The sequence below is a fragment of the Ranitomeya variabilis genome, chromosome 3, assembly GCF_051348905.1.
Source record: "Ranitomeya variabilis isolate aRanVar5 chromosome 3, aRanVar5.hap1, whole genome shotgun sequence".
Classification (NCBI taxonomy): Eukaryota; Metazoa; Chordata; class Amphibia; order Anura; family Dendrobatidae; genus Ranitomeya; species Ranitomeya variabilis.
This window is the reverse complement of record NC_135234.1, coordinates 399540764-399553592: the sequence shown is the minus strand read 5'-3', so window position 1 is coordinate 399553592 and position 12829 is coordinate 399540764. Positions and strand designations below refer to the sequence as shown.

The 12829-nt window shown below is 40.9% G+C and overlaps 1 protein-coding gene across 9 annotated transcripts in view; it reads left to right on the top strand.

The window, feature by feature from the left end:
* LOC143816149 (CYFIP-related Rac1 interactor A-like) overlaps nucleotides 1-12829 on the top strand; it is a 180259-nt gene that overhangs the window by 97428 nt on the left and 70002 nt on the right. For 6 of the 9 annotated variants that reach the window (XM_077296184.1, XM_077296179.1, XM_077296181.1 and 3 more), the window contains exons 2-3: nucleotides 3064-3129; nucleotides 5802-5882. In XM_077296184.1, coding sequence (XP_077152299.1) covers nucleotides 5813-5882 — 70 coding nt within the window. In that variant the 5' untranslated portion in view covers nucleotides 3064-3129; nucleotides 5802-5812. Of the gene's footprint in view, nucleotides 1-489; nucleotides 606-3063; nucleotides 3130-5620; nucleotides 5678-5801; nucleotides 5883-12829 lie in introns of those variants that run through there. The other 3 variants (XM_077296183.1, XM_077296185.1, XM_077296178.1) reach the window with 3 other exon arrangements.

The following is a 12829-nucleotide window of genomic DNA, read 5'->3' as shown; positions in this document are numbered from 1 at the left end:
AAAGGAAACATCCATAAGACAGTGTGCTCGATATCTCTTGTATATATTCCCTACCAAGTTAAGTAAAAAGTTTATTTCTAAATGGTTTGCCTCCTTGAACTGTCCAACACCTGGCCCTGGCAAACCAATTTCATCAATAACATATGACTTGCACAGGCGTTGCGATCACAAAGCAAAAGTCCATACACCAATCCAGGACCCCCACTTTCATGAACTGTGGCAGGGTGCAAGAGACAAGAACCTCGCTGACAGCTACTGCCCCATGCCACGTTGCATATGTACAATGTGTTTTGATCACTTATTTATTTGGGAGAGGTGTAGCAAAAAAAAAAAATCTGGTGTTTTGATTTGTTTTGCTTCAGCGTTTTATCATATGAATGAAATAATTTCATTTTTTGATAGATCAGACCTTTACGTATGAGTAAGGAGGAGGACCAAGTACCTGTATTGAGCCGGGTCTGGAACTGTTGAGGCTGCGTCCCTTTTTTCCCGGGGAAGACAAAAAGGACTGGACTGGGGCTCTGACCCGGAAACTGGGGGCGCGGTTATAAGTGAAAGCGCGAAGCAGCGTGGTGCAGTTTCCCGCCGGCAGTGACAGAGGCAAGGTGCATTCGCAGCGGGCTCCAAGGGGTGCACTTCCAGGTCGCGGCAACACGCGGCCGATCTGATGCCAGGACGCTGCCGGAGCACACCGCAGTAATAAGGAAAGAGTTGAAAGCCCTGTTCAGCTAAGTGCTGGACGCCAGCCTAAGAGCCAGGGCAGAGTTCAGGACTGTTCACTGCTGCCCTCGTTGTCGGACCGTGGCCTGCAGTACCCTGCTAGAGAAGCAGCGCACCAGTGGTTGTCAGCGCTACAGTCTTAGTGGGAACAGGCAGCGCGCAGCATAGAGAGAGAAGTGCAGCGCGTCCCGTAGCTGACAGAGATCGTGGTGCCGTGTGTTTCGTGACCATGAGTACAGCGCACGTGCCGCAGAGAGAGAACCGAGTACTGAATAGACTTTTGTAACCCACCTTACTAGCATATACTTCCCGCCCACGGGAGACCCTGATGGTGCTCCGGCCGCATATGTTCATCGACTAGGGGCTCAGTGGAAGGCATCGGACACTGACCACTGCCGCCAGAAGACAGACCACCATTACCAGCTGAACTTTCTTGTACCAGCACCGCACCAGCCATTGACTTCTTAGCAGAATTCACAGTCTGAGTAACTAAAGCCACGTTAAGTGATTTACAGGCACTGCTGTCATCTGAACTGTTGTTCTTCAATTCACAATATCCTTTGCCATTTGAACTGTTTAATCCCCTGTTTAGCCCTTTACCTCCCTGCCTGGAGTATTCCCCTGTTATTAAACTTGGTAACCCTTGCTCTGCCTCCTGTCCATCACTGCATCCCTCAACCTGCTCACATATGCAGCAACAACAAATATATATTTTTTAATGTCTTTACTTTTTTAAAAAGTAATAATGACTTTAACATTTTTACCAAATTTTCCTTTTTTTTAGTCTTCATAGAGGACTTAAACCTTTGATCACCTGATTGTTGGTTCTAACCTGAAACACAACTGTATTGCAGTATTGAGCTAAAATCACAACCTAATACAGAATTACCAACAAGACTACAAATTTGACAAAATGATCAGCCCCCGCCATTGGCAGATTCCAAAGCAGGTCTCTTAATCATGGCTCTTATTTTCCTGTGCTTTATCAATTGCCATTTCATCTCTATATTTAAATAAAAACAGCATAGCCTCAGAACAAAGTACTGACAGCCTGATGTGTTACAGCAGAACTTGTGCTGAGCGTTATAGTTTATAGTTCTAATACAGCAGCTCTGTTATTCATCAGAACTGTCACTCAAGGAGGAGTGTCCGCCCCAGAAACCAGGAAGTAAGGAGACTGCAGAGCTGAGAGCTGCTCAAGAGACAGCTTGAGAATAACCCTTTAATACAAGTCATTGGTTGAAATAGAAGTGTCACTGCTGCACCAAACAGTAACTAGTAGTGACAAATAGTGTTTGTGATAATAAGGGTCATAGAGATAGGAAAGCCTGAAAGATGAAAATATAGATTGAATGGATTTGTAACTAAATATTTTTCCATTACATGGTTTTATTTCCTCTTTATAAAGTAGAATTTACAATGAATATAAATTAGAGAAATGCGATTCATGTTTTCAAATAAGAAAGGGAGAAGACACTGTGCACTGCTTGTGTAAAAAGGAGAAGTGAAAGTTGTGAATAAAGAAGCCATTGGTACTTCTCAGGCCACTTCCACTGTGTTGTTACAGTCCTGTGACATTTAAAGAAGTGTAGCTACAAATAGGAACGGCAATCTACAGAGGCAACCAAAGCACCCTCGTGCAAAGCATTAGTGTCCTCTGCAATTTGATGTTCATGCATGGAGTCCAATAGCATTAAATAATGCATTGATTTCACAGTCTCACAAGCCATTTTTTACACATATACAGTGCTCAACCCAGGAGTAAGATACGCATTGTATATTGATATGTCCTAGTGATTATATTTGGAAAAGAGCCACAATACCGTGGACTGATGGAGAAAGTATAATTTATAGATGGAACCTGTCACATTATACATGCAGTGGGCAGCAAATTATTAAATGGGTGATAAAGGGGGGTTTAATTTACTTTTTTTTATTTTGATCACTGTGATAGGGTCTATCAAAATGATCAAAATGAACCAATGGGAAAAATCTATTGTTGCCGGGTTCTGGCCGGCAGATCTCAGCGGGCGCATTGCGCATGCGCCTGCCATTTTCTTCCAGGAAGAAGAGGCTGAGGGCCGGGGGGACAGGACCGCGGGATGCATGAGGGGCCAGAGGGGACCCCATTTCTCTCTCCTCTGATGTGCTAGATCATATCAGAGGAGAGAGAGATAAATTTGAATTCTGACTTTTTTTTGCGGCTGCCGTTATTCCGTGTGTAAATGGTTCTGATTGTTATGCCCCAGTATTTTATTTCATGTAGCATAAACTGAAAATCAGATATAAGGCTTTTTATCCTATATACATGTTGCCTGACCTTTGCATATTTTTCATTTTCAGATCTTTGTTCTAATGAAGTGATTCCAGGTATCTGCTCTCCAGCTGCTGGTCTTAGAGCTGTTATTGGTGAGAAAATAATAAAATAATATAAAAATTAATATCTTGTATTACAAAATAAGGCCGGCGTCACACTAGAGAGTTTTATGGACGTATGAGAGGCGCAAAAACAACGCGTTGCACACGGACCAGTGATTCTCTATGGGGCAGCTCCTATCTGCCGTATATTTCGCAGCTGTATTTTACGGGCTGAGAAAATCGCAGCATGCTGCGTTTGTCAGCGTATTGTGCAAAAAATCCGCCAATGAAAGTCTATGGGGGTGAGAAAAATACGGATTACACACGGAACATCAGTGTGACTTGCGAGAAATACGCAGCGGTGTTCTATAGAAAAGCCGGTAATTCAGCGCGGTGTACAGTAAAATCACATTGTCACAGTCACAGGTTAGAAAAGAATAGATAGAATAAATGTCTACACATAGTATAGGTATATATATATTTATATATATATATATATATATATATATATATATGTCATTGACACACACAGATATATATATATATATATATTTATTTATTTATTTAATACAGCGCTAGATAGCTTAAAAGCCGGTAATTCAATTGCCGGCTTTTGCTATCTCCTTCCCAAACCCGACAGGATATGAGACATGGTTTACATACAGTAAACCATTTCATAGCCTTTATTTTTTTACATATTCCTCACTAGTAATGTTAGAAGTGTCTGTGTGCAAAATTTGGGGGCTCTAGGTGTTAAAATAAAGGGATAAATCGTGGAAAACTGGCATGGGCTCCCGCGCAATTTTCTTCGCCAGAGTGGGAAAGCCAGTGGTGACTGAGGGCAGATATTAATAGCCTAGAGAGGGACCATGGTTATTGGGCCCCTGGCTAAAAACATCTGCCCCCTGCCTCCCCAGAAAAGGCACATCTGTATGATGCGCCTATTCTGGCACTTATCCTCTTTCTTCCAACTCCCCTGTAGTGGTGGGATATGGGGTAATAAGGGGTTAATGTCACCTTGCTAATATAAGGTGACATTAAGCCTGGTTAGTAATGGAGAGATGTCAATAAGACACCTATCCATTATTAATCCAATAGTAGTAAAGGGTTAATAATACACACACATTATGAATAAAGTATTTTAATTAGATAAATACATACAGTGTTTTAAAATCTTTATTGTACGCTCAATCCGCCTGAAGACCCTCGTTCTGTAAAAAAAATAAAAATAAAAAAAGCAACAATATCCCTTACCTGCCCATCGTACAGTCATGTCCCACACTGTAAATCCATCTGCCCTCAGTCACTGGCTTTACCACTCTGGCGGAGAAAATTGCACGGGAGCCCGCGCCAGTTTTTTTCCGTGATTTAACCCTTTATTTTAACAGCTAGAGCCCCCAAATTTTGCACACAGACACTTCTAACATTATTAGTGAGGAATATGTAAAAAAATAAGGGCTATGAAATGGTTTACTGTATGTAAACCATGTCTCATATCCTGTCGGGTTTGATAAGGAGATAGCAAAAGTCGGCCATTGAATTACCGGCTTTTAAGCTATCTAGCTCTGTATTAAATATAAATATATATATATCTGTGTCTCACTGATATATATATATATATATATATATATATATATATATATATATATATATACTGTATATATGTTTTCACGAACATTTGAGCCCATGGATCCATTCTATGTCCATTTTGCAAGCCGGCGAGAAAATCTCGCTGTACGGATGCCATACGGATTACATATGGAGGTTTACATGCGCAAAATACGCAGCCACACCCTGCCGACGGATGACATATGGATCACTGTTCAGGGTCTGTAAAAAATGGACGTATTTTTATACGTTGTGTGTGACTCCAGCCTAAGAAGCGTCAAATATACAGTATGCCACAGTAGCATATCTCCAAACCATCTCAGCCATTAAAGGAGTTGTACCAAGTTTTGAATTATCCCTTATCCATCTACCAGCTAAATACTGCGCTTGGCTCCAGCAGTCTCATAGAGAATGAATGCAGCAGAGGTGCGCATGATCGGGGCATGATAACTCCATTCTGACAAGGCACTTTAAAGCTCCGGTTCTTGGATTTGGTGGGGGTCCCAGCAATTGGACCCTCAGTGATTTGCAAGTTATCTCCTATATTATGGATAGGGGATAACTTTCAAACCTGGTTCGGCCCCCTTAAAGTTAATTCAAGACCATACCATCATTAGTTTAAAGCTTCAATGCAATAAACATGTATCAAATAGGTGCAAAAGTAATGTCCATGGTAAAGTCTTGTTAATTATTAAGAAAATGTATGTCATAAACTGGATTTGTAATTTAACTGGTGCTTCCCATGTCAATTCAGTTGAATGAATGACTAAACTTAGTTGCCATGTAATATAGAGGGCATAGCAATCTACTTATCAGCATATAGAATTTACCACAGTGATTTTTAGCATATCTCACACAGGAAGTGTGAAAAATACAAACTGACTCCCAGCTTCCTCCTGCTGCTCAGAAATAGACAAAAACAGAAGTGGTAAGACAAAAAGCTGCATTTCCGCGAAGAAAGTATGAGAGAAACTTACACCTAACTCATCATGTAAGGCTGACAGATCTACATGGTTACCTTAGTTTGCCAATTTCAGGACCTGCATACACCTTAGGACTGACACAGAGGAATACTTACATGTGAGTCACTTTAAATTATTTCTGATCTTTCGTAGGTCGACGGGTCATGGGAAATCTCATTAAGGTTCTGGGCAAAGACTTAGAAAATTGTCCACATTTTTTCTTGGATTTTGAAAGTAAGTTGTTTGCTTAGCTACATGTTCGAGTGCAAGATTTTGATGCAAGGACTAGTAGGGCTCTTGTGAGATATTTGGTGTAAGATCAGGAGGAAGAAGAACATTTCTACAAATAAGATTACTACTCCTGTATGCTGTGTTATTCCTAGATTTTTATCTAATTTCCATATTCAGATTCCAAACCTCTTAATTCTGTTAGATCTTCTTGTAAACAGAAAGTGGTGTATATCGGCTCCAATGTCAGAAATGTTGCCTAACCAACATCGTAGCCCAATCTGTAGTAGTTATCACAGCCAACCGCTCCATGGTGTCAGGAAACCAGCAAAAATCGAGGCAATGAGTAAAACCGGACCAACACAAAAGAAGCAAGACAGTGAGGGAAAATTACTATGCAAAATGTGCCGTAATCCAAGCCTTTCACCACATTCATTAGGAGCTTTAGACTCATTCCATAGTTTAACTGACAAGGAATATGGTTTAATGGCAAAGGGTCTGGTCTATTATGCCATACCCTGAGCCAAAAGAGGAACACATTTTGCCACAAATTTTGGGAACAAAGTAAGACAACTAATTAGTGGTGTAAATATAGCCAAGGTAATTTTACTACTGTTTATTCTGAGCTTACAAAGTGTAAAAATAAGACCGGTTTCAGATATTTTGGCACATGTGCTATCTCTTATTTTTTTGCAGATAGATCATTGACCCAGAACAGTGAATACACATGTCCTGGTTTTTTTTTTGTTAACTGACTGTCCTTAAAAAAAAAAACGGTCAGTTCTACTTTAATCGATGTTGCAGATCAAACTGGCCAACGCAAGTCAATGGTGCTGTGAAACAAAAGCGGATCGCGTATGAATGTCATCCTTGTGCTGTTTGTATTTATAGGGAACCTGTCACCATGAAATTACAATTCAATCTACGGGCCCCATGTTATAGAGCAGGAGGAGCTGAGCAGATTCATATATAGTTTTGTGAGAAAAGATTCAGCATAATCTGAATTTAAATTTGAATAATTTAAACCTCTGCTCTTTTTGGAACTTTTGGTCCAGGGGGCGGTCCTATCAGTGATTGACAGCTTATTTGTATAAGAGTCCATGCAGAGATAGGACCGCCCACTGGACCAAAAATCCTAGTAAGGTCAGAGGCTTAAATTGATAAAATAAAAATTACACCGAATCTTTTCTTACAAAACGATATATCAATCTACTCAGCTCCTCCTGCTCTATAACATAATGCCTGAGGACTGGACTCCATTGTCATGATGACAAGATTCCTTTAACTATTTAAAGGGAATCTGTCACCTGAATTTGGCAGGCTATGTAAATGCCCTGTTTTCGGTCCGATGGGCGGTGTTTCTTCTTTTTTCCTCCACCCCATCCTTCCCTGCTGTCCACAATATATGCACCGGTACACTCTGTCCCGGAACACAGAGAAATACTTCCGGAACACAGTGCACCGGCGCATGCGCAGTAATGCTTTTCGGCTTTGCCCGCAGATGGGCAAACATACTGCGCATGCGTGAGACAAGATTGCATTGCGCACACGCCAACCATGGAGGACACCTACTCCAATTCCAGAAAATATTGCGGACAGCGGGGAAGGATGGGGTGGAGGAAAAAAGAACAAATACCGCCCATCAGACCGAAAACAGGGCATTTACACAGCCCGCTAAATTCAGGTGACAGATTCCCTTTAATAGCTAGAAGAAGCTAAGAATTTTTATATCATGTGAGAAAAGCAGATGCAAAAGTATTGCAAAAACTGACACACGGAATATTTTTAATATGAGAAAAAAACTGATGTGTGAAACTGGCGTTAGACAGTTTAATAAATCTGCCTCTATATTCATAAATGTACTCATGTGTTATGCAGATTAAAGCGCTGTAAGTCATCGCTCACAGGAGATTTCCTCCCAGCATAGAAGCAAGCAAAATAATATTTTAACCTATGCATTATAATAAAAAAGCCGTTAACTGTTATTGCCCGAAACAAGACAAAAGCAGAGACAAGACAGTTCCCTTACAAATAGTGGGTGAATACCAGTGTAATGCATCATACAGAGTAGGGAGAATGGATAGCTTATATTTCATGTTAATGAGTAGAATTATAAGTGCAGGCAGGACTAATAAAAATTCTAAACAGGAACTGTGAACAGTTACTGGAAAAATAGGGAACCATAGATACCGAGAATTCATAGGGAAAGGGAATGAAAAGCAAATCTGGTCTGTTTTAAGCAGTACCACAAAAAAGAGCAGAGATCTCAGTTGGTGGAATAATGGAAGAGAAAGACTGGGTCATTCTCACATGTTGTTTTGACGTTTTTGAGGTTTACGTTTTGTTATCTGACCAACCCTCCTATAGCGGCAGTTGTATCGGGATTATTCTACCACTACATTTTTCTTGCAAGATTTATTATAAATGTATGTATATTTTATTGTAAGGTACTTCAAACTTCATGGTCTCTGCTCACTTCAATAAGACTGGGGTGCAGTACCTGGCAAAGCCACAAATGTATGTGCAGCACTGTGCCTATTTAAATGATCGAGTGATCAAATGATCATTTAGCTGGTTAGCAAGTCAGAATCACAAAATAAAACATTGATTGTCTATCCCAGGAATAGGCCATCTATAATATCATCCTAGAAAATCCTTTTAAAAATTTGCATGGGTTTACATATATATTTTATAGAAATGTGATGTTTTTGTTTTTTGTGGGTTTGAAATATGAGGTGGGGACAAGTGGGTGGTACAAACAAGTTTATAGAACTGTGATCAAAGTGTGTTTTGTGTTATGATTTAGTAATCAATGAACACAAATCTGTTCTCATATGGACACAATATGGAGTACCAGACCAATTTTTACAAATATGCATTGTGGGCATGAGGATAATTCTCCTAATTCATACAGGCAAATTATGTATTATGTATTTGTATATTATACAAAACTAGTATGAAGACACAGTAACTTGCACTTTTTCTACCTTTGACCCCAAAGATTTGAGATTTTATTGTCACCTCATCCAGACTACCACTTTTTGATGAGATTTAATTGTATGATAATGCTTAACTTACATTCCTCAACACTGAAACTGTAAGGGTACCGTTACACTAAACGATTTACCAACGATCACGACCAGCGATACGACCTGGCCGTGATCGTTGGTAAGTCGTGTGGTCGCTGGGGAGCTGTCACACAGACAGCTCTCCAGCGACCAACGATGCCGAAGTCCCCGGGTAACCAGGGTAAACATCGGGTTACTAAGCACAGGGCCGCGCTTAGTAACCCGATGTTTACCCTGGTTACCATCGTAAATGTAAAAAAAACCAAACAGTACATACTCACATTCCGGTGTCCGTCAGGTCCCCTGCCGTCTGCTTCCCGCACTGACTGTGAGCGCCGGCCGGCCGTAAAGTAAAAGCAGAGCACAGCGGTGACGTCACCGCTGTGCCCTGCTTTCCGGCCGGCGCTCACAGTCAGTGCGGGAAGCAGACGGCAGGGGACCTGACGGACACCGGAATGTGAGTATGTACTGTTTGTTTTTTTTTACATTTATGATGGTAACCAGGGTAAACATTGGGTTACTAAGCGCGGCCCTGTGCTTAGTAACCCGATGTTTACCCTGGTTACAAGCGAATGCATCGCTGGATCGGTGTCACACACACCGATCCAGCGATGACAGCGGGAGATCCAGCGACGAAATAAAGTTCCAAATGATCTGCTACGACGTACGATTCTCAGCAGGGTCCCTGATCGCTGCTGCGTGTCAGACACAGCGATATCGTATGGATATCGCTGGAACGTCACAGATCGTACCGTCGTAGCGATCAAAGTGCCACTGTGAGACGGTACCCTAACACGAAGAAGGAAAAGTTGTGGAATTATGCAAATCACAGGACCAATAGACATGTTAATAATGTGAAAATTATTTAAAAAAAAAAAAGAGGCAAACATTTTTAAAACATTTTAATTTATTCAGTATGATTTATTTTATTCTTTTTATTTATTCAGTATTTTGATTTATTAAGTATTTATTCAGTATGTTTGTCACTCGCAGAAATACACACACTTAAATGCCTTGACATGCTATCAATGAGGTTGTTAATGGTTGTCTGAAAAATGTTCTGCCACGGTGAATGAACACAAATCATCAAGAGCAGCTGCTGTCAGCTCTTTTTGCAATTGTCGATAGTCCAAGATATGCTCGATGGGAGACAAGTCCGCAGATGAGGCAGGCCATGGTAGCATGTTTAGGCCATGCAGGCTGCTCACAGTAGCACAAGCAACATGCGGCGTGGCGTTATCGTGTTGAAAAACGGCTCTTGATACACTTTGGAGAAATGGCTGAACCACTGGTTTTATGATTAATTCTGTAAAGTGAAATTGGATGTTGCATACCAAGCCTAATGCATCAAACAGTGTCAAAAGAAACCATCAGAAGGCGTTTGCACAACACTGGGCTATAAACCTGACATCCAGCTAAAGGTATTCCACTGTTTTCACACCACCCTAAAGGCTGTCATGGTACAGAGCAGGACAGCAATGGAAGCTGGAATGGAGGTCTAACCTCTTCAGCAGTGAGTCCTGCTTTTACCTTGAATACAGTAATGGTCAGAGATTGGTCTAGAAACCACATGGGCAACACCATTAAGATGCCTTCTCGAGGGAACGTTACACCAATCACACTCCCAGGATTATGGTGTGGGCATGCCTAAAGTATGACATTCAGACTTCTACAGTCTTCTCTGCAGGCACAGTAGCAGCACAACATTACACTGATTTGGTCATGGAACTAGTGGTACAGACATTACTCCAAAGTGTACCAAGATCATTTATTCAACATGGTAATGCCAGGCCACATGTTTCTTGTGTTACTGTGAGCAGTATTTGTGGCCTAAACGTGCTACTACAGCAATGTCTCTGAACTTGTCTCCCATAGAACACATCTGGGAAGGCATTGATCGGCAATTGAAAAAGAAGCTGCCAGCAGTGCATCCTGATGATTTGTGCACCCCGCTGCATTAAGCATGGCAGAACATTCCTCAGAAGACCATTAATAACCTCATTCATAGCATGCAAAGGCTTGTAAGTGCGTGTATTTCTGTATATGGTGTTCATACTTGATACTGAATAAGTCAAAATGTTTTGAAAATTTTGTTACCAAAATGTATTCATCATTTACATATCATTAACATGACGAGTTCTTTAGATAACATTTAGATGTTGTACGAAGCTGAATATAAATGGGCATCAGGGTAAAACGTCTAGAAGAACCACCATTTGTGGTCAGTTATCTATTTCTGTTAAGCATTAGAGTAATATGTGTAATAATAACACTATCACACTATACTACTCACATTTTCCATGTCCCAATTTACCTAGACTATATGTTACACTTATTACATAGGCTATACATATATTGAACTTGTTATTATGTACACTATATACTACACTTATTACATAGACTATGTATATGATAATGTCTGTAAAGCGCTGCGGAATAAGATTGCGCTATATAAGCAAAGCATAATAAATAAATAAATATATTATATATATTTGTTATAATGTAGACTATACGTTACACTTGTTATTACGTAAACTATACATTACATTTGATATCACATGCAATGTACATTACACATGTTATTATATTACACAGTCTACATAATAACATTTTGATTATGTAAACTATACATTACACTTGTTAGTAGATAGGCTATGTATTACACAAATTACTACATAGTCTATACAATACACATATTAATACTAACTGTACCTTATAGATGTGATTACATAGGCTATATATTAAACTTGTTTTTATGTAGATTATATATTACACTTGTTATTACATAAACTATACATTACATTTGTTATTATCTAGACTATATACAGCAGGTGAAGTAAGTATTGATCACGCAACCAATTTTCTAAGTAAATATTTTTCTAAAGGTCTTATTGACATGAAATTCTCACCAGATGTTGGTAACTACCGATCTAATCCGCACATCCAAAGAAATCAAACCATAGATGTCCATATTTACTGTATATTTCGAACTATAAGATGCACCGGACAATAAGACACCAATTTGGGGAGGAAAATATGAAAAAATATTTTTTATAAGATGGGGGTCTGTCTTATAGTCTGAATTTAACCCCTTAACGACCGCCGATATGCCTTTTAACGGCGGCCGCTAAGAGTACTTAAACCACAGCGCCGTTAATTAATGGCGCTGTGGAAAAAGTGAATAGCGCCCCCCAGAGTCGGAATTTCTCTGGGGTCTCGGTTACCGGGGGTAGCCGAGACCCCAGAGAACATGATTCGGGGGTTTTTTACCGACCCCCGAGTTGTGATCGCCGGTAATTAACCGTTTACCGGCGGTCGCAAAAAAAACCCAAAACCGCGATTTCCCATTTAATTTCTCTGTCCTCCGATGTGATCGCACATCAGAGGACAGAGAAATGGGGTCCCCGATCGCCCCCCGATACTCACCTGTCTCTCCCGGTGCTCCTCGTGGCTCCCGATGGGCGCCGCCATCTTCTTCCGGCAAAAAAATGGCGGGCGCATGCGCAGTGCGCCCACCAGCCGGCACCCGGGAGATCTTTGGAACATGACCCCTGTTTTGCTATCGCCGGTACTTTAACTGTTTACCGGCGACCGCAAAAAAAAAAAAAAAAAAGAGATGTGTAATTCTCTGTCCTCTGATGTGATCGCACATCAGAGGACAGAGAAATAGGGGGATTCGGGGACCCTGTTATACTTACCGGTGTCCCTGGGTCCTCCTGTGTCCTCTTCTGGCTGCCGGCTTCTTCCTTCTGTAAGAAAATGGCGGGCGCATGCGCAGTGCGCCCGCCATGATCTGCCAGCCGGCAGCTAGAGGAGTTGGGGCTAAATTTAGGATTAGGGTTAGGGCTAGGGTTAGGGCTAGGGTTAGGGCTAGGGTTAGGGTTA